Consider the following 21,064-nt stretch of genomic DNA (forward strand, 5'->3'; position numbering starts at 1 on the left):
GAACTGGCTTTGAAAGTGTGAAGTCATCTCTTCCTTAGAGACTAGATCAAAGACAGAGACTCTTGAAGAGGTGTATTATGGTCTAAGTACTATAGAGGTTGGGGAGGTACAGCTATATGATATGGTACACTGAATAAAGCACCAGGCCTGGAGTCAAAAGGACCTGAGTTCCAATCTGATCTCAGATACTTTCTAGAAGTGTGACTCTATCACTTAACCCTGTTTGTCTAGTCTTTGCCTTTCTGTCTTAGAGTTGTTATTAAGACAGAAAGTGAAATTCTGTGTGTTTTAAAAGTACTATAGCCAAGTTGAGGGCTTTTTCCCAATAAAAAGCTTCAGTTTTCTCAGTAAAGAAGTTGAGGTCATCTGCTGAGGGTGTAACAGAGGCTGGCAGGAAAGAAAAAGTTCTAGGCTGAAGACTGTGTGAAACTGATCACATCAATGGGGGAGGGGCCCCAGGAGTTTGGAATCTGGAGAAGACTCTGGCTGGTAGAGGAATTGCTCTCTCAGTCTCTCAGTCTTAAGAAGCTGAAGACAGAAGGTGGGAAAATACTTTCTCCTGAGGGTTACCCACTTTTCCTGTTGGTGACTAGAAATCTTCCCTCCTCCCAACACTTTCCAATTGAAGGAACTTTCTGAAGAGAAACCTGAGTAGACTTTGTTCTGTTGCCCTGTTGCCCAGGAGTGAGTCAACCTGACTTTCTCTCAGGGAGCTCAGGCTGCCAAGGCCTGAGTTCCCCCCCAAACTTGAGGAGGGAGGGGAAAGGGTTTAGATAGAAACAAGGGCCCCTTTTCTTCACTTTCATTTTCCCATTCTTCCCTGCCCATTATTCTTTTTGTATTACCTGATTGAGTTGACATTAAAAGTTATCTATTCCCCAAGCTGAGTGTGAGTGAACCTTTGGGTAGAACCTTTGGTCTCCAGTAGTGGGGAGAGGAGGGAACAAGAGGGACAAGAGCGAATTGGGGAGAGCAGCTTTAGCTAAGGAGGGAAGTCAGAAGAGGCAAAATCTTCAAAGTTCCTTTCCTCTCTCTTAGCCAACCCTAAACATCAGCTGTCTCCCCTAAACCTCACTTTGAGAAGAGGGAGGTTCTCCTCTCTTTCCCTCTAAATACTGAAAGTCTTAATCCCCTTGGTTACAAATCAACCACCTTTATAATACAAGGGAAAGGGAGTAAGAATGATATAGGGTGATCCAATGTCAATGATCAGCCTGAGATAAATATTATCAATAGGATAAGGAGGGAAAGACTCAAGTATAAAGGTGAGCCTATAGTTACAGTGGTACTTTGAGTATCCAGACTGTTTTCCTTAGCATTCCTTTCTAACCTCAGCTTACTCTAAGTTTCACCTGAGTTAGGGGTACAAGAGCAGGTTTGGACATTTAAGTGATTTAGAATGGTTGATGTGGTGAGAATAAGTGTCATTAGATGTTTAATTAAAAGATTTCTGAGCACAGTGAGAATCCACCTAAGGTTGTACAGCTCACAAACTTTTTGGCCTCAGGAACATTATGCTCTTATAAATTATTGAGGACCTCAAAGGACCTCAAAAATAACTCTTATGAGTTATATCTGTCTATCAACATTTGCCAAATTAGACACTTTAAATGTTTTAAATATTTATTTAAAATAGTAATAAATACATTATATATTAGCACAAATGGCATTTTAATGAAAAATAACTTTTTCAAAACTAAAAATATTTAGCAAGAGTGGCATTACTTTATATATTTTTATAAGTCTCTTTAATGTCTGCATTAATAGAAGACAGCAGGATCTGTTTTTCATACAATCTGCTACTATATGTTATTTTGGTTGAAATCCAAGTTAGGTAGATAGAAAGAGGAATAATATTTTAAAAGACAAAGTTTATTTTAATATTAATATGAAAATAATTTTAACATTATGGGCCTATCATATAGTAATTTTTTTTTGGTAGATGAGGGCATCAGCTAAAATATGATATTTAACATGGTTGGAAATGCTGTGATCAAATTAAGATAGAGGTATCACTTAAATAAGTGATATGTCTAGACTACCTAGGGAGGCAAAAGATGTCATTGTAGGACCATTTGGAGAGCATTCAAGACTTTCAGGATCCCAAGAACAAGGGCAAGTTTAGTATAAATGACAGATTAAGAGGAACAGAATAATAGGGAATTATAATCAGAGGGAAGACGAGGTGGAAAAAGAGTCTGTTTCCATTAAAGAGATTGTGGAACCCATGGATATTGAAGTCCATAACATGACAGGTGTGGGGATTGAAAAGAAAACTGTGTGCCAGGCTCTCAAGTAATTGAGCAAGGGAAAGAATAACCTGAGTTCAGAAGACCTTAAGCAAAAAGTAAATGAATAGTGCTATCTTTTTTGAATTCCATGAATTCTGAAAAAGAAAAAGGTTATCAAGAATAGAAGATGGAAATGAGAAAGATGTATAGAAGTTATCAGAAATAAAACATGTCACCTCCTCTACTGGCCCTCTTGTTGGTGGGGAAGGGATATATAGTATAAGGATGATATTAGAAAATAAGTATTGTTTTATTAGTTTAGAGATAAGAAGTAGAGTGGCTGGCTTGAGAAAGAATTGGAGTTTGAATAAGAGCTGAGAAAACATGTTAATTTCAAATGTTGACAGTTATAATCATTTTTCTGTGTCATTTATTCTCTTTGGCAGTTGGGAGTTGGTCTCTGGCAGTTGGCAGAGACACACACTCAGAGACTCTCAGGCCTTTACCACACTCTGAGAGAAAGACCTGCAGCAAAGGAAAGCAATAAATGTTGGAGGGGATTTGGCAAAACTGGGGCATTAATACATTGCTGGTGGATTTGTAAATTAATCCAGCCATTCTGGATGGCAATTTGGAACTATGCCCAAAGAGCACTAAAATACTTTTGTATTTTATGCCTACCCTTTGATCGAGCCATAGCACTTCTGGATTTGTACACTAAAGAGATCATAAGGAAAAAGACTTGTACCAAAATATTCATAGCTGCACTCTTTGTGGTGACTAAAAATTGGAAAATGAGATGCCCTTCAATTGGGGAATGGCTGAACAAATTATGGTATCTATTGGTGATGGAATACTATTGTGTTCAAAGGAATAATGAACTGGAGGAATTTCATGGAGACTGGAACAACCTCCAGGAATTGATGCAGAGTGAAAGGAGCAGAACCAGGAGAACATTATACACAGAGACTGATACACTGTGGTACAATCGAATGTAATGGACTTCTTTACTAGCAGCAATGCAATAATCAAGAACAATTCTGAGGGACTTGTGAGAAAGAATGCTATCGACATTCAGAAAAAGAACTGTGGGAATAGAAACACAGAAGAACTGTTCGATCACAAGGATTGATGGGGATATGATTGGGGATATAGACTCTAAATGATCACCCTAGTGCAAATACCAATGGTATGGAAATGGGTGTTGATCAATGGCACATGTAAAATTCAGAGGAATTGGGCATCAGCTATGGGAGAGGGGTTGGGAAAGGGAAGGGAAAGAACATGAATCTTGTAACCATGGAAAAATATTCTAAGTTAATTAATTAAATAAAATTAAAAAAAAAAACTCAGAGTAGCAGACATACAAAAGTTAAGTGCCCCTAAGACCAAAAGGCAACTCAGAGCTATCTTAGGAACCACAGGTTTTTGCAGACAGTGGATATCTAATTATGGTGAACTTACAAAACCACTGACTGCTTTAATAAGAGACACTGAGAAAGATCCACTGAAGCTAAAACCAGAACATTTGCAAGCAATTAAAAGAGACAATATTATCAGCTCCTCCACTTGGTATCCTTAATTATTCGAAACCATTCTTGCTCTATGTCCACAAGCAAAAGGGAATAGCTTCAGGAGTTTTGACTCAGAGCTTAGGACAAACTAGATCCCATAGCCTCAGGAATAGCTCCATGCTTAAGAGGGGTGGCAACAACTGCATTGCTTTTTACCAAATCAGCAGATTTAGTGTTAGGCTGCCCACCAACAGTTTATTGTTCATATGAAGTCGAGGAACTTCTATGAAAGTTCAGAATGCAGGCATTTTCAGATCAACACCTGGCTAAATATGGCACGGTGCTTTTGGGAAGTGAACATATAACATTAAAGAGATGCAACACTTTAAATCCAGCTATATTATTGCCAGCACAAGGGGAACCATTGCACAATTGTGAAACTGTAGTGCAATTAATAGAAAGACCTAGAGAAAATCTGTCAGACACACCTCTTGACAACTCTGACTTGATCTTATTCACAGAGGGATCATCATATATGCAGAATGGAATAAGATTTACAAGTGCTGTGGTAGTAAGTGAATTTGAGACCCTATGGTTTGCTTCACTACCTAGGAACCTAAGTGCCCAGGGAGAAGAATTAATTGCTTTAAAACATGCATGCACGATTTCAAGAGACAAACATGCAAATATTTATACTGATTCCAAATATGCATTTGGAATTTGCTATGCAATCAGTTTTCTCTGGCTTCAGAGAGGATTTTTAATATCTAGTGGGAAAAGAATCCCTAATGCAGAAATAATTTGAGAATTACTGTTATCTCTCCAACTACCAAAAGAGTTGGCAGTGATTCACTGCAAAGGGCATTCTTTAGGATGAGACTTAGTTGCCAGAGGAAATTGTATGGTGAATATGGCTGCACAATATGCTGCGCAAAATGCTCTAGCTTGCATTATTAATCTCTCTGTTATAGATACCACAGATTTAGAAAAAGTATACAATAACAAAGAGATTCAGAAGTGGGAACAAAATTTTGAAGCTAGAAAAGAAAATGGGATTTGGATAGCATTAATGGAAAACCAATTCTTCCAAAAGCATTTTACTCTTACATCTTTCAAGCAATACATAAAAAGGGTCATTTTTGGACATAAGCATCAATTTATACTCTTAAAAGAACTTGGTTAACTCTGAGAATTAGCACTGTGGCAAATAAGATCTGCTCAGCTTGCTCTGTATGTGCACAATTTAACCAAAGAATATTTAAGCAAAAGGCTTTTTGATGGTTGTCCACTAGCTCATATACCATTTGAGCATTTGCAAATAGGTTATATCAACATGCTCAAATCAGGACAATTTAAATTTTTTCTAGTAATAGTGGACCAACTAACTAGATGGTGAGAAGCTTTTCCATCTAGTAAAAACACATCAAGCTTTGTAACCAAAATCTTGTTGAAAAAGATCATTCCAAGATATGATATACCACTAAGAGCATATTCTGACAAAGGGAATGTAAGGGGGCAAAAGGGTTAATTTTTAAAGGGTTGGACTTGATTATTTAAGTGTTTTGTCACAGAAATTTAATTAATTCCAAAAAGATTTTATTTACAATTCATTTACAAAATGCAGAAAGAATGAAGCAAGAAATCAGAAAGAGGTAAGATATCTAGCCTGAGCACTAAGTAATTACTCCTGGCCACCTCGGGTCAGGGAGAATTAGTTTCAGCCAGCCTTGGAAAAGCTGAGGACCCAGGAAGTCTCTTCAGAAAATCCAGCAGTTAAAAGTCAGCTTTTCACTCATCAACTGTCAGTCCAATCAGCAGATTCCTCTAACCCTCTTCACTAGCCTCAACTTGAAAGCATGAAGAATTCAATTCCAGCAGAAGTGGAAGTCCAAGTTGAACTCCACTCCAAGAAATTCCAGTTCCAAGTTGAATTCCACTTTCCCTAATTCTACATTTACTAATCACAGCTGATGCTCTGCTCTAGGGCTGCCCAGAAGGCAGTTAGTTGATTCTGATTAGTTACCTATTATCACACACATGGGTCACAGACCTCCCACTTCATGATTAAGTGGGATCTTCATACTTTTTTAAGTACCATGATTGCACTTTTTGTGATTTAATCTAAAAATAGGCAGGTCTCCATACTTAACTTTTAAGTAGGGTGTTTACACTTATGGGGATTAAAATCTAAAAATAGATATGAGTTACAATTTAAATCTTCACATTAAAGAAGACCTAAGAAATCAGGGGAGAGCCAAATCCAATCTTCAAAGGAGCCATTTTACAGATTCAGTTCTAAAACAAGTTTATGAGAATCTGGGTATCATGCCAAAATATCATGCCCTTTATTACCCTCAAAGTTCTGGTCAGGTAGAGAGACTAAACAGAGAAATCAAAACTATGGTTGGGAAATTATGCATGGAAACTCATTTGAAGTGGCCAGAGATTTTTGCCTCTAGCACTGTCCTATCTATGCATTAGACCAAGAAGAGATATGTATATTGTCCCATATGAAATGTTATTTGGACATCAACCATTGCAGGCAAAAAGTTTTAAAACAGCTTATGTATCTATGCTTGGAGAAGATCTTGCACTTGCTAAATACATCAGAGAGTTATAAAACGGGGTTAGAGAATTACAAGAAATGAGAATTTTAAATCAAGGGGGGTCCATTAGATTATGCACTCCATATGATAAAACCTGGGGATTCAATTTACATAAAAAACTAATAGAACTAGCACAACACAACATTATGGGTAGAACCTTTCCACATTATTTTGACAACACTGTCAGCTATTCATGTATTAGAGAAAGAAATGTGGCTACATTGCTTCCATGTGAAAAAAGCAATAGCAGCAGAAGAGATTACATCAGACAACACAGCTGCAGTCAAAAAGATATCAGAAGAAGAAATTATTCAAGAAGAAGAATGACAAAGGAGAAGTCAACATAGAAGAAGAATAGAAGATGACAGCAGAAAAGACAATTGAACTGTAACAAAGACATTGAAAAAAATCAACACAGAGAAGAGGAACACAGGCTGATTATGGACATGAACTGTAAGATTTTTGCACCATTCTAACATTACATACTTTCACTATAATTGCAAACAAACACTACATAGTAATAACATGAAGACAGAAGACAGTAGCAGAGGAGATGACTTTAAAGATTTGGTAAATATTCACTACAAAATAACATTCACGTATAGAACACATTTCTCACAAACTCTGCAACATCATAATCAGGTGATGAGTATCCATAGAAATAAATAAATACAGATAAATCACCTTGGAAAAATAATAATAATTGTACACATTAAAATAATAAGATCTTATCTCACAGGAAGACTTTATGTGTTCCTTGGAGCTAAAATCAAGAAAACACATACCTTTCTAAAGAAAATCTTTAAGATTTTCTTAGACTATCTTAAGGGGGGAAGTTTATTTTCCTCCTACAACATGTAAATAGTTTATATATAACATATACATAGGTTTAGAAATTGTACAGATCTGTATATAGAGGTTTATATAGTTAAATTATTACAAAGTTTTTATTTTATTAGTATAGTAAGTTGATTTTGAGTTTTAATGTAGTTAGTTTTAGTTTTCTGTATTAGCGATAGGATAAGGTCTTAGCATCCTAAAAAGTTTCATTTGAATTGTTCAAATAAGATTTATAAAATGAAGTTTGCATGAATTTTACATAGTTATTATTTTAGATAAACTTTAGTTTTTTGTAAAACATGTTAGTTTTGTAACTGTATTTTATTGTTTCAAAAGTTTTTCAGAAGTTTGCATTTTGTATTTTGCATTTTGAATTTCTGTAATTGTATGTTTTGTGCTTGCATTTGTGCAAATATGTTTTCATTGATTATTTGTTTTCATTGAAATTTTCTTTTCTTTCATTTATATCCCTAGTACAGGTTAGTATAGGTAAAGTGTAACAATAAGAATAGGATAAGATAAGTATAAGATTAAGACTATTTTTAGGAAATATAAAAATAACGTTAGTATAGCTTTAGAATTACATAGATAGCAAGCATACAGGAGAAGTTTTTTTTTATCTCTCCATATCCTCGAAGGGGGGGAATTATAAGAATGATATTAGAAAATAAGTATTGTTTTATTAATTTAGAGATAAGAAGTAGAGTGGCTGGCTTAAGAAAGAATTGGAGTTTGAAGAAGAGCTGAGAGAGTGTGTTAATTTCAAATGTTGACAGTGATAACCATTTTTCTGTGTCAGTTACTCTTTCTAGTAGTTGGGAGTTGGTCTCTGGCAGTTGACAGAGACACACACTCAGAGATTTTCTCTCTCAGGGCTGGAGGAGTAACATCTTTGCCTCTCTCTCTGTCTGAAGAAAGACCCAAAGGAGCTTAGTGTTTTCTTTTCCAACTTGGGAAACACTCTTGACTATTTCTGTCTTCATAAATTGCTTTATATCTGAGAAGATCAAAGAAAGATCAAGTCTTTGATTTGGACTCTGAGTCTTAGAGTCCTGACATGATTCATCTTGAGACTCAACCAGCTAGCCTTTGTTATTTTATAACTGGAAGGCTAAGTTAAGAATTATAAGAATAGTGATAGTTTTATTTAGAATTGTATAAATTTGGGTTAGTCATATCAGGGAGGATTAGTGTAGCCTGTGAAACACAGGAGAAGAGGTTCCTTGGGGAACCAGGGAGTTTATTTGAGTGGATTTAGAATCCCTTTGAATTAGACATCCTTCTTTATTCTTATATATTTCAATAAATATTTTATTTTTTTAAAGTAAGAATCTCTTTAGGGTCCTTGCACCTTTCCCTGAAGGGAAGTTCACATTTGAGCTTCACTTCATCACTGAAGATACTTTTGATAACATGTATCAAAAGTATCTGAACAGAGGGCAGCTGGGTAGCTCAGTGGATTGAGAGCTGAGCCTATAGACAGGAGATCCTAGGTCCAAATCTACCCTCAGACACTTCCCAGCTGTGTGACCCTGGGCAAGTCACTTGACCCCCATTGCCTAGCCCTTACCACTCTTCTGCCTTGGAACCAATACTATGTATTGGTTCCAAGGCAGAAGGTAAGGGTTTAAAGAAATGTATCTGAGTAGTTTTGAACCTGTATTGGCATAGTTTTCCCATTTATTTTTATGTAACTTGCAATTATTATTTTTACAGGGGACAACCACCCAAATTTTAACATAGTAGGCATTCCAGAGAGAATTATTCTTTTTTCAAGTTATTCTCTGGGTCTGCCTCCATCTAAACCCAGAACTCAATGAGCCCTTAAATTCCATTGTTTTTATAGTTAGTGTTTCCTGGGTGCCAGGCACTGTGCTAAGCAATGGAGATTCTAAGAAAGCAAAACCAGACCCTGTCCTCAAGGAATTTACATTCTAATAGAAGACAACATATAAATAACCAGGTAAATCAAAAATATATACAGAATAGATGAAAGATGATTTCAGAGGGGAAGGCACCAATTACTAAGAAAGACCAGGAAAGACTCCCTAAAGAAAACAGATTTTGAACTGCGTTAAAGGAAACCAGGGAAACTAAGGCAGAGATAATGGGGCAGAGACTTCCAGCTATGGGAGACATTCAGCAAAGGTCATGGAGAGATAGAATGTGATATATGAGGAATAGTAAGCAGGTCTGTGTGGGAGAAGGGAATAAGAAGACTGGAAATGTAGGAAAGGTCCAGGTTGTAAAAAGCTTTAAATGCCGAAGGACTTTATATTTGATGGGGGGGAGAGGCAGAGAATGTTGGAGGAGGGGTCTCTATGTATGTAGTGACATATTTAAAATTATGCTTTAGGGAAATTATTTAGGCACCTGAATGAAAAATGGCTTAGAGTTGTGAATCAAAATTCACCACAAAGAAATTTAAAGGAATAACACAGTAAGTAAAGTAACAATAAAGAATCTCCCAGGGCAGCTAGGTGGCTCAATGAATTGAGAGTCAGGCCTAGAGACCCAAGATCTTAGGTTCAAATATGGCCTCAGACACATTCTGGCTGTGCGTGATCCTGGGCAAGTCATTTAGCACTGATTACCTACCTCTTACTGTTCTACCTTGGAAATAATACTTCGCAACCATTTTAAGATAGAAAGTAAAGGATTTTTTTTGAAAAAAGAATTTCCCTACAACCTGAAATGTTCTTGGAAGGGCACATAGAAAACACATGTGGCCACAGCACACAAATAGAGAACCCTAATGGTCAAACACACTACTCAACCACAAAGTTGTTTGTCTCCTGGTGATATCATCATACTGCTCTTCACTGGTCTTTGGTGGCATATAGTCACTGCCAGGTGGATAGTCTCTGATGGACATCAGCTCTGCTAGTCTCATGTGACTATTTCTTGACATGGTTCTGTCAACGTGGAAATCTAGAGATCCCCAGTTTATTTAGTTGGGAGGTAGAAACCTCAAGTTTTGACTTTGTCACAGTTTCCCCCTGAGGGAAGGTCCCACTTGTCCAGACAATGGACATCCACTTCAGCTTTGGTGCAGTAGGTAGTGCATCAGTCTCGCAAGTGAAGGTCCTGAGTTCGATCTTCGGAAGGAAGGTGTGATATACTGGGAAAGGCTTCTGGAGACAAAAGAGCCTCTTGACTTCAGATGGGGTCTATCTCCCACCTGAAGTGGATGTCTATTGTCTGGACAAATGGGACCTTCCCTCAGGGGAAAACTCTCCTGTGATAAGGTCAAAATCTAGGGTTTCTACTTCCCAACTAAATAAACTGGGGATCTCTAGATTTCCACGTTCACTATTCCCCTAGTCCATTGTCACTGCTGGTTACTGCCAAGCATGTCTCCCTTGGGCCTGAGACTGTGGAGCTAATTTTTGCTTCTGTCTGGCCAAAGCTAAAATCTTCAGCAATCAGAGAAGTGAGCAATCAGTTACTCTTTAACTTTCCTTATATCCTATAGGTTTTTCTGCAAATAGCTTTAATAAAAAGAGCCATAAGCCCTAACACACACAATTATTATTGCTGTTGTTGGTAACACACACCAAGACATCAGACTAGGGAAGATTTGTTCAACTTTTCTCTCATAAAGAAGTCTCTCTTTTCTTCAAGCCCTCTGAGGAATATAGGTATCAGAGGCCAAGCAATTTGGAACATACAGCTATAGCCACTTCCATCAGATGAAAGTCAGTTAGCTTACACTCTTGTTTCACCTGTATTTCCTTGTCACCCAAAACAAGATCTGTCTCAGAGGTTTTACTCTGCTTAGGGTTAGATATTCCTTATAGCTTCCCATTTAATTTTGGATGGCTAAATTATACCTAATTGGGATATCCATTTAGAGTCTCTTCTTCCAGCAAATTCTGAAGGTCTCTCAGGGTTTGGAGCTCCATAGTTTCTTAACTCTGAAATGTCTTTGTTCTTCTATATATTTAAGTGGAAGAGGTGGGGCAAGGAAGACACAATTTAAAATGCAAGAATATGGTACAATTTTATATGGAGAAGAGCAGGGATTCCTTAGCATATGGTAGAATGAACCTAAAGAGAAATAAGGTTGATCTCAATGGTGATCAGGGTGCCAGAAAGGGGTAATAAAGGGGGAAAAGGTGGTTAAACAGGATAAAAGGAATATGTGAATTAGTTAGAAAGTATACTAGAGTGTATACTATTAGTAAGGTAGTAAAGCCTCAATAAATAGATTTTTAGAACATGGAGAAGTGTCAAGAACTTAACTGGCCTCCAAGTTCTAATCATAACATGGAATACTTGTGTTTGACAGTGTGACCTCACAAATCTCTTGTTACATTCTTTGGATTTGGCTGATGGCATCTGTTAGGCTTCTGGGTATGCAAGAAAAGTCTCAAGAGCACTATGAAAGGTTACCTCTATTTACATGTTCTTTGACTTTAGCAATGGTTATGGGGTGGGGGAGGAGGAGGAAGGGTACAGAAGTACAACTTTTAACACATCCCTTCATTTGGAGTCATAGGACTAAAGGAGAGAACTAAATTGCTCTTATTCATATCTCCTTACTTAACATCAGCTAATTAAGAGACTACTGACTAGCCCTTAAGGTGACTTTTCTGCTTTACCCAAGCATAAACATATATCAGAAGAGAAAATCTGGAAAGAAGGGGAGAATTATTCTTTACCAGGGTGTGTTATAATTTTTTGTAAAGCTTCTAAATGGAAAATTTGACATTTACAGCTTGGAATTATGTTGTATAGCAGTGAAGTAAAACTTAATTAGAAATGATACCATTAAACTATCCATAAGCATTCCTGTTGGTGACAATAGCTTAGAAAACCACATATCAACATTATCTATGATGTATTACATTTTTATATATTTTGTTAAACATTTCTCAATAACTTTCATCTGATTTGGCTGCCCTCTAGAGGAGTGCTTCATGTTTGACACCAGCATCTGGATAAAGAGCTATCCTTGGTATTGAATATCTGGTTTAAGTCCTACTTCTGACACACACTGGGCAAATCACTTAACCTCTCTGATTCAGGAAATTCTTTATGATGATCAATTAAAAAGGAAGAACTGATCTGCATTAGTAGAAGAAGTTGCACACTGAATAGTTCTATATGCCAATAGGTATAGCCAAAAATGAGATAACTTTAGAATTTAGATACAGATTTAGAGATAAATTTAGAATAACTTTAGATAAATTTAGAATTTATAATTACTTTAATTTTAATCTTCAAAGCACATAAACTAATTAGATAATACTGTTGGCTTAGTAATTAATAACCTATGTCATTTTAGGAATTTATGGAACTTTGGAAAACAAAAATTTTTATAAAGGTCATCCCTGATTTATTGATAATGCATTTTCATAATGTTGCTAAATAGTGTATTTTGAGGACGTAGAAAGGGTAATGAGGAAAGAATTCATGGAAGTCTCTGGCATTCCATCTCTCTTCTCTGTTTAATTCTGGAAATGCCAAAACCCAAAAAGTTACTGCATAACACTGAGAGGAAAAATAGTAGGAATTCAAGCTTTGAATTTCCTAAGTATTTAGGAAATAATAATGTTTGCTCTACTTATATGCTCATTTTTTCCCTATAGTATTGAACAAACCCAGGCTGCTCAAGTGATCCAGAGAGCTTGGTTTTCTCATATGGATAGAATGATGTTTCAGCTCTTAAAACACACAATTTGTGCAGCGGTATGTACCAACTCTTCCCCCTCACTGTTAGACTTGCTGCTTATTATACTTCAAAGACATATTGAGAATATCCATTGTCTCCTACTTTATATTGGTATGATCTGAAAACATAGGATTGTGTTTGCCTCCTTAGAGACTTCTGATACACATAATATATATGTATATTTATTGCTCTAGAAGATGATTTTGGAATCTCAAACACTCACTTTTAAAATAGTCTGTAGAAATTGGGACACTAATACACTGCTGGTGGAATTGTGAATTGGTCCAACCATTCTGGAGGGCAATTTGGAATTATGTGCAAAGGACTTTAAAAGAATGTAAGAGATAATAAGGAAAAAGACTTGTAAAAATATGTATAGCCACAATCTTTGTGGTGGCAAAAAATTGGAAAATGAAGGGGTGTCCCTCAATTGGGGAATGGCCAAACAAATTGTGGCATCTGATGGTGATGGAATACTATTGTGCTAAAAGGAATAATAACATGGAGGAATTCCATGTGAACTGGAAAGACCTCCAGAAATTGATGCAAAGTGAAAGGAGAAGAACCAGGAGAACATTGTACACAGAGACTGATACACTGTGGCACAATCTAATGTAACTGACTTTTCTACTAGCAGCAATGCAGTGACCCAGGACAACCCAGAGGAACTTATGATAAAGAATGCTATCCACATCCAGAGAAAGAATTGTGGGAGCAGAAATGCAGAAAAAAATATGATGGATCATGTAGCTCAGTATGGATATTATTAGGGATTTTATGTTAAAAGCTCACTCTAGTGCAAATATGAATAACATGGAAATAATGATACATGCATAACCCAATGGAACTGCTTGTCAGCTCTGGGAGCAGGGAGAGAAGGGGAGGAAATCATGAATCATGTAACTATGGAAAAATATTCTAAAGAAAAAAGAGAAAAGGGAAGGAAAAATAAAAATAAAATAGTCTATAAGTCCAGAAATTTGTTATTAATGTTACATTAAAGGAAGCAGGTCCAAGAAAAATGAAAGACTTGGCATTGACTGCAGTAGACTTCTTCACAATCTAATATACTGGACAAAACTTTTATCAAATAAACTCTCAATATGTTGGGCCCATTTTCTTAACATATGGGTGTTTAATTATTGTTAAATTATCCAGGATATATGTATATTATTAAGAAGTTCAGGAAAATATGTAACATATGAAATGCTGAAGAAAAGGTTTCATAAATTCTTTTAAAAGTAGCAATGAATTCTCTTTGTCACATTATCATAAATCAAACATAACCTAGAGAAACATATATGTTTGCCTAGGGTTTTCACAAAGTGACTCAAAAAAGAAGTAGATTTACCTATATATCAATGGTGGGGTTCTTGAGATTTTCCTTTCTGTGGATGATTTTGTGCTGATTACATCAAAAGTGTTACAGGACCTCTTTGATGAAATCTATAAAAAGCAATCAGCCTAACAATCCATAAAGGAAATAGCAAAAAGATGATAATTAGCAATTGTCTAGACTGTGTCATATGATTAGGTTATCAGTGCATTGAGTTAGTATATAAGTACACTCATCTAGCAGGCAATCCAAAAGAGTCAATTCAGCAGAACAAAGCTGATCCCTGACACCAACACCTTTCTATCACCAGTTTTCTCCTAATGATGCAGTATAATTACAGATATTCAAACATCAGATTCTCTTAAAAAAGATATTATGATAACTCAAGTCAATGGAGATAATATAACATATGTTTTGATATAAGTGGGCTGCAGCACATAGCACACTAGAAGTGGCATAAATTATATCATTAGGAAATATACGATTATAAAAAGATTTGGCCAGTCATGTGGTAGGTGGAAAAGATAACAGGTAGACAACTTGAGTGTTGCAATGACACTATGAGGTAAATCTTGCTTAGATACTCAGGGAAAGATCTATGGAAGAAAAATGGAGAAGAATCACATAGAATAGGAAAGGATGGTCAGGTTTCAGTTGGCATTGATGGAAGTATTGTTAGAATCCCAGAGTCTAATATTCTAATAGAATCTAATATTCTCCTCCATTGAAAAGATCAGATGGTTCAAAGTAGGGAGGTGATCTTGGCTTTTCAAAAGCTATTCCAGTAAAGACCAAACTCTGGAAAGTACTGATAAAGCAGAGGAGACTTTAGAATATGGTCCTCAAATGAACTGTTTTCACGGATTTAGATTTATCTAGATAGAACTATATCTACATCTATGAGTTAGCATATAGTAATGGATTCTTTTTGACCCTATAAAGGACAAACATTTAGAAAATGTACACCCCAGGGAAATCATGAACCTCTGAAATATTGGAGTATTATGGGCAGCTAGGTGACACACTGGATGGAGGGCTTTTTCTGAGTTCAAATCTGCCTCAGGTCATTACTAGCTTGTGTGATATTGGACAAGCCACTTTACTCTGTCTCTGTCTCAGTTTTCCCATCTATAAAATGAGTTGGAGAAGGAAATGGCAAACCACTCCAACATCTTTGCCAAGAAACCCCCAGAAAGAGTTGGACATGACTGAACAAAAACTAACTTTATTGGGATAGCAAGGTGGCTCAGTGGATTGAGCGCCAGGTCTGGAAATGGGAAGTCCTGGGTCAAATGTGGCCTCAGAGATTCCCTAGCTGTATGACCCTAGACAAGTCACTTAACCCCAATTGTCTAGCTGTTACCTTTTCTGCCTTAGACAATACATAATATCTGTTCTAAGACAGGAGAAATGGGTCTAAAATAAATAAATAAATGAATGAATGAATAAATAAATAAATAAATGAAATATTAGAGTATTTAAAAGCCTCACTGTAATTAGTATGTATGAATATTTATTAATCAAGTTTCTATTTCAGGAAAATTGTGTGACACATGAAATACTGAAGAAAGTGTGTCCCTTAGAGGCCGATCTTGTAAAAGATCCTAGTGTGCAATGTAAAGTTAGATTCAGGTAATGTTCATGTGTTTATATATTTCAGTATACAGAAGAGATAACAAAACCATAATTTGATGCCAAATAACTAACTTCTAGTCTTTTTTTTTTTCAGATTTGGTGGTAAGACTTTCCCACCTTTTATTGTGTTTAAAATTTTTCTTCACACTGGAGGCCATGGGAACAAGTATTTCAGTGGAAAAAATACACTGAGGCCATCAAGTGAGGTGACTTACTAAGATATCCTTTTTTATTAATCCATTATAGCTTCTTAGAATCATAAATTGACAGGTCATGAGTGTTGGAACAGTTTTTAGAGGTCATCAAGCCCATTCATTTTACCAGTATGGAAACAGAGGACCAAAGTAGTTGAACAACTTGATCATGGTCAGAATTTCAATGTGGTAGAAACAGTATCTTCCATGCAGGCCAGGCAGATTTTTTCCCCTATAGGACCAGGAAGTTGTCCTAAAGACCAAGGACATAAGGATCAAGCTGTTGAAAAAGACTTAGTGGTTGTCTCACTACTATATGAATATGAACAGCCAACGTTACCTGATGACCCGATTTCTCTTTTACTCATTAAACTTCAGATTACCCCAGGATCAAAAATAAAATCCAATTTTCCATTCAGAACCTTTGATAACCTGACTTCGTTCCCCCACCTTTCTAGTCTTCCACCTTATATATCCTCATATCTACTACAATCCATTGACATTAGCCTCCTAACTGTTCTTTGAATAAAACCCTTCTCTGTACCATGAGTATTTTCATTGACTGTTTTCCTTGCCTGAAATCTTCTCTCTTCTCATTCTTCCCCTGACTTCCTAGGTTTTCTTCAAGTCCCAGCTTAAATTACATCTTCTGTAGGAAGTCTTTCCCAACCCCTCTTAATTCTAGTGTCTACCTTCTTTGAATCATTTCCTTTTTATCCCTCATATAGCTCATTTGTACATATATTTTTTATTTGTTGCCTCTACCATTCAACTGTAAACTCCTTGAGGGCAAGGATTGGATTTTGCCTCTTTTTGTATCTCCATTGCTTAGCACAGTGCCTTGCACATAGTAGGTACTTAATAAATGTCAACTCACCAACTGATTTGACTGCCTTAACCAGTGCAAATAGTGCTGTATCCTTTTTGGGCATCCTTTGTATGCTATCACTAAGTAAATCTCCCTTTGTAGACTTTTAGATAGCCTGTAATTCCATTTCATTGCAGTTCTAAATCTGAAGAACTGAGCCCAGCCTATAAAATTTCACAGTTGGCAGGATTGAAACAAAATGAAACACAAAATGAGATTGCTAGATGTAGATCATTCAACAATGAATAAGGATGTTTATGATAACATGGTAAGGCTACTCAGCAGGATATAGCACACTTTTGTGTAGATGTATTCCTCCTCATTTCCTTATACAAACATGACTCAATTAGGGGTAATGCTTTGGTATTGGGATAGCTACCAAATCTGAGCAGTACTGACCATTCCTTGGCTGGACTTTTATGTCCCAGAAAATCAGGAAACCTCTCAGGCCTTAGCCCCCTGAACTAAGACTAGTCTTGTGGTAACTGTTGTTTAATTATGTCTGACTCTTTGTGATCCCATTTGGGGTTTTCTTGACAAAGATGATGATGGAGTGGTTTGCCATTTACTTCTCCACTGCGTTTTAGAGATGAAGAACTGAAGTTAATGGGGTTAAGTGATTTGCCCAGGGTTACACAGCTAGTAAGAGTCAGAGGTCAAATTTGGACTCTAGAAAATGAGTCTTCCTGACTCCAGGTCCATCACTCTATCTACTATATCACTTGGCAACCCCAGACTAGTGTACAGGCATATATTGTTCTTACTGTAATAATTGAAATTGGGTGTCCAAATGTAATAAAGGTTAAAAAGAATTGTTGTGGTTGTTGTTTATAGAATTAACTCTTAAGTTGTGAGGATGGTTAGTAGCTTTAGTAGCTTTATTATAGCAGGGTAGAGATAGTAAAGAGGGAAATGTAGGAAGAGGTAGGAAGAAGAAGGAAAAGCGGTAGAAAATATTGCCTAGCTAAAAAATTAAGCTTAACTTAAGTCTGTATCTGAGTACCTCACAAAAAGAGTGTCCTGCCAAAGAGAGTGTCCCACTAAAGACAGGAGAAGAGCTGAAAGGCCAGTGTCTCTGGCCAGGGTCTCCTCAAAGCAAGCGAGTTACCAAAGTTGATCTTCTTGAGCCACCAATGCAGAATCTCCAATGCAGAAGCCCTGGAATGCAGAAGTGTCACACAGAAGAATCCCTCTTTCAGCAAGAGCCACCAAGGCAGCAGAATGAATCAGAATGCCCTTGGCTGGCTTTTTTATAAGGAGTTTTCTCCCCTTCACTTTCTCTCTCTGGTTTCTCCTTCTTTTCACTGTGGGCTGGTCTATCTCATCTCAGGAACCAATCAAAGTCTCTCAAATTACCTAGCACTGGGTGGGTGGGGGGCAGGGAGGGAGCAGTGCTTGGTCTTTTAGGACTAAGTGTTAATGACTAAGTATGAACTCTCTTGGTTAATGACTTAGTAAGTGTTAAGTAGGAGTGTGAAGTAGGGGTGCTTCAAGTTCCTGATTAACTTAAAATAGACAAAGGGAATAAAAAATTCCCTTTCACATTACCACACTGAGTATTAGGTTTATTCATTAAATTCTGAATACAGTAAGTTTCTTTAAAATTAATAGTTACACTTGAATATCATATTTCAGTTTATTATATTGAAGAATTTTAGGTCAGTAGGTAAATAATTGAGAAAACATTTTCTATGAAAACTAGTTTTGTGAAATTGATATTATCTGTCTATTCAAGAATATCTAAAAAGATATTAGAATATCCTTATGGAAACAGTGTGTATGCGTGTGTGTGTTCTGATTCTAGCTCTTGTCATATGTGATAATAAAAAGAACATTATACTAGGAGACCAGAGACCTGGGTCTCAGATTTCTTAATACTCTGTTTTGTGACCTTAAACAAACCATTTCTCTCTAGGTCTCAGTTTTCTCATTTGTAAACAAAAAGAACAGAGTGTTTGATCTTTGAATATCCTTTTAGCTTAAAAACTCTCTAAGCTATAATAATTACAGAAGAATTTGTTAAAAATTTTTCTTTATAATGAAAATGTATTATATTAAAAATGAATTTTACATATAATATATAGATATATAGATAAGTAAATGTGTAGATATGGCATATAGGTATATAAATATATGTATATGCATACACATGTATATATATGTGAGTATATATGACAGACATGATGAAACTAAATAATCCCTAATGATGCACAAATATGGGAATTTGTATTTCATTACAAGGGTTTTCTTTTTTCCTCCACTGGAGATGGGAAAGAGAAAAAAAATTCTCAATAATTGAAGAAAAGGTTTAGTTTTTAAAAAATAATTAATTTAAATAATATAGTTTATATTTACATGACATTTCAATCAACTGACATTAATTTATTAGTACACTTAACTAGAAGGAGGAAACCTTTAAGCAAATAAATTGATGAATAATTTGGGAAAGGAGAGGACAATCACAACTTGAGGAATCAGAAAAAGTCAAAGTTACTGTAGGAGGAGCACATAAACTAAGCTTTGAATGAAGTTAGTGATTGTAAGAGGTAATGATGAGCACAGAACAGGGAAATAGAATGCCAAGTTTTGGAAACAGCTGGTAAACCAGTTGTTTGTAGAGGATGGATAAGAAGGAACTAAGACTTGAAAACTTAGCATCAAATCAATAGGTTGTTCCAGTACACCATCCAGGGGATGAGTGATGAACTGTGAACTAGGATAGTAATGGTCTGAATAGAGAAAAGAAGGTAAGTTACTAGAGATATTATAGTCATAGATTTGACAAGACTTGGTTACTGATCAGATGAGGGGTTACAACCCCTGTTGTAACAGGGAAGGATTAAGGACAGGGAAGATTAAGAATGACTATGAGGTCACTAACTAACCTGAGTGAATGAAAGGACAATAACATCTTTTTAAAAAATTTGGATAAGGCATGGGTTTAGCAGAGAAATTAATATGTACTGTTTTGGACAACTGGAGCTTTCTAAAAGGTAGTCAGTGATGTAGCTAGGGCTAGATATATACCTATATAGAAAATATTTGAAATCATGGTAGCTAATGAGATGACTGAGAATATACAGAGGAATAAAATAAAAGAATTAAGAACTGAGCCCTGGAAAATATCTATGCTTAGAACATTGGACATGTATCTATCAAAGGATATTGAGAAGGGGAGAGGGCAGACCGCAGACCGGTGGGAAGATAAACAGGAAAAAGTGGTGTTACAAAAACCTAAAGAGAAGTCATCAACAGTGTCAAATACTGCAAGGCAAAAAGGAACAGGGTTGAGAAAAGAAAATTAAGACCTCATTGGCTACCTTGGAGAAAGCAATTCAGTTGAGTGGTGAAGTCTAACCCAGTTTGGAAGTGAATGGGCCTTCCGGTGACCCTGGGCAAGCCACTTAACCTCAGTTGCCTAACCCTTACCACTACTGCCTTGAAACTGATTCAGAGTTTAGATTCTAAGACATGATAAGGGTTTAAAATAAAAAGAGTGACTGGGAGAGAAGATGGCACCTACATGGCCAAGGAATAGGATGTAGTACAAGTCCATGCCTCACCACTTCTCAAAACAACAACAAACAAAACAAAAAATCTGCAGACAGATTTAGAAAACTCAACAGATCAAATCTTGATGAAGTCCAGAACAGGTCACAATGACTCATTTGTGTCCAGTCTAGGTCAGCATAGGGAGCAGACAGTAGAGTCTGGGGACTCTGGGGATGGAGTCAGGCCAGGAACATGCTATATTCCAGCACCTAGGAGAGGCTGTGAAATGACAGAAAGGGAGATCTGAGTTCCATTTTATGATACCACCAAACACATACACTACAATAGAGACTCACCAATTGCTATCACCCACTACCCATTTCTTGCTCATAATGTCAGAATGGACTTAAAAAGGGACCTATGCTCAAGGGCATCTTTCCCAGGGAGGGTGACCCTAGGCTGTATATTGAGGGAGGAAGAAGTTCAGAAGAAAGCAGCGTACACCCAAGAAGTAGCTCACACCCAAGAGCAAAGCCTGCAGAAGAATAACCAGGGTGGGAGTCTCCAACCAAAGGAGAGACTACAATTCTGTCATTCTGAACCAACAGAACTTTCTAGCTGACTTATAGGGGCTACCATTCATCTGTTGTTCAGCCCTCAATCTGGGTTAG

General features: G+C 36.6%; 1 protein-coding gene across 4 annotated transcripts in view; it reads left to right on the top strand.

Moving 5' to 3' along the window:
• Positions 1 to 21,064, top strand: part of C4HXorf58 (chromosome 4 CXorf58 homolog) — a 71,629-nt gene that overhangs the window by 18,996 nt on the left and 31,569 nt on the right. For 3 of the 4 annotated variants that reach the window (XM_007493416.3, XM_056793360.1, XM_007493417.3), the window contains exons 3-5: positions 12,786 to 12,885; positions 15,742 to 15,836; positions 15,934 to 16,045. In XM_007493416.3, the coding sequence (XP_007493478.2) occupies positions 12,786 to 12,885; positions 15,742 to 15,836; positions 15,934 to 16,045 (307 nt within the window). Of the gene's footprint in view, positions 1 to 11,481; positions 11,582 to 12,785; positions 12,886 to 15,741; positions 15,837 to 15,933; positions 16,046 to 21,064 lie in introns of those variants that run through there. The other variant, XM_007493418.3, reaches the window with a different exon arrangement.

The sequence above is a fragment of the Monodelphis domestica genome, chromosome 4 (genome assembly GCF_027887165.1).
Source record: "Monodelphis domestica isolate mMonDom1 chromosome 4, mMonDom1.pri, whole genome shotgun sequence".
In the NCBI taxonomy this organism is placed as follows: domain Eukaryota; kingdom Metazoa; phylum Chordata; class Mammalia; order Didelphimorphia; family Didelphidae; genus Monodelphis; species Monodelphis domestica.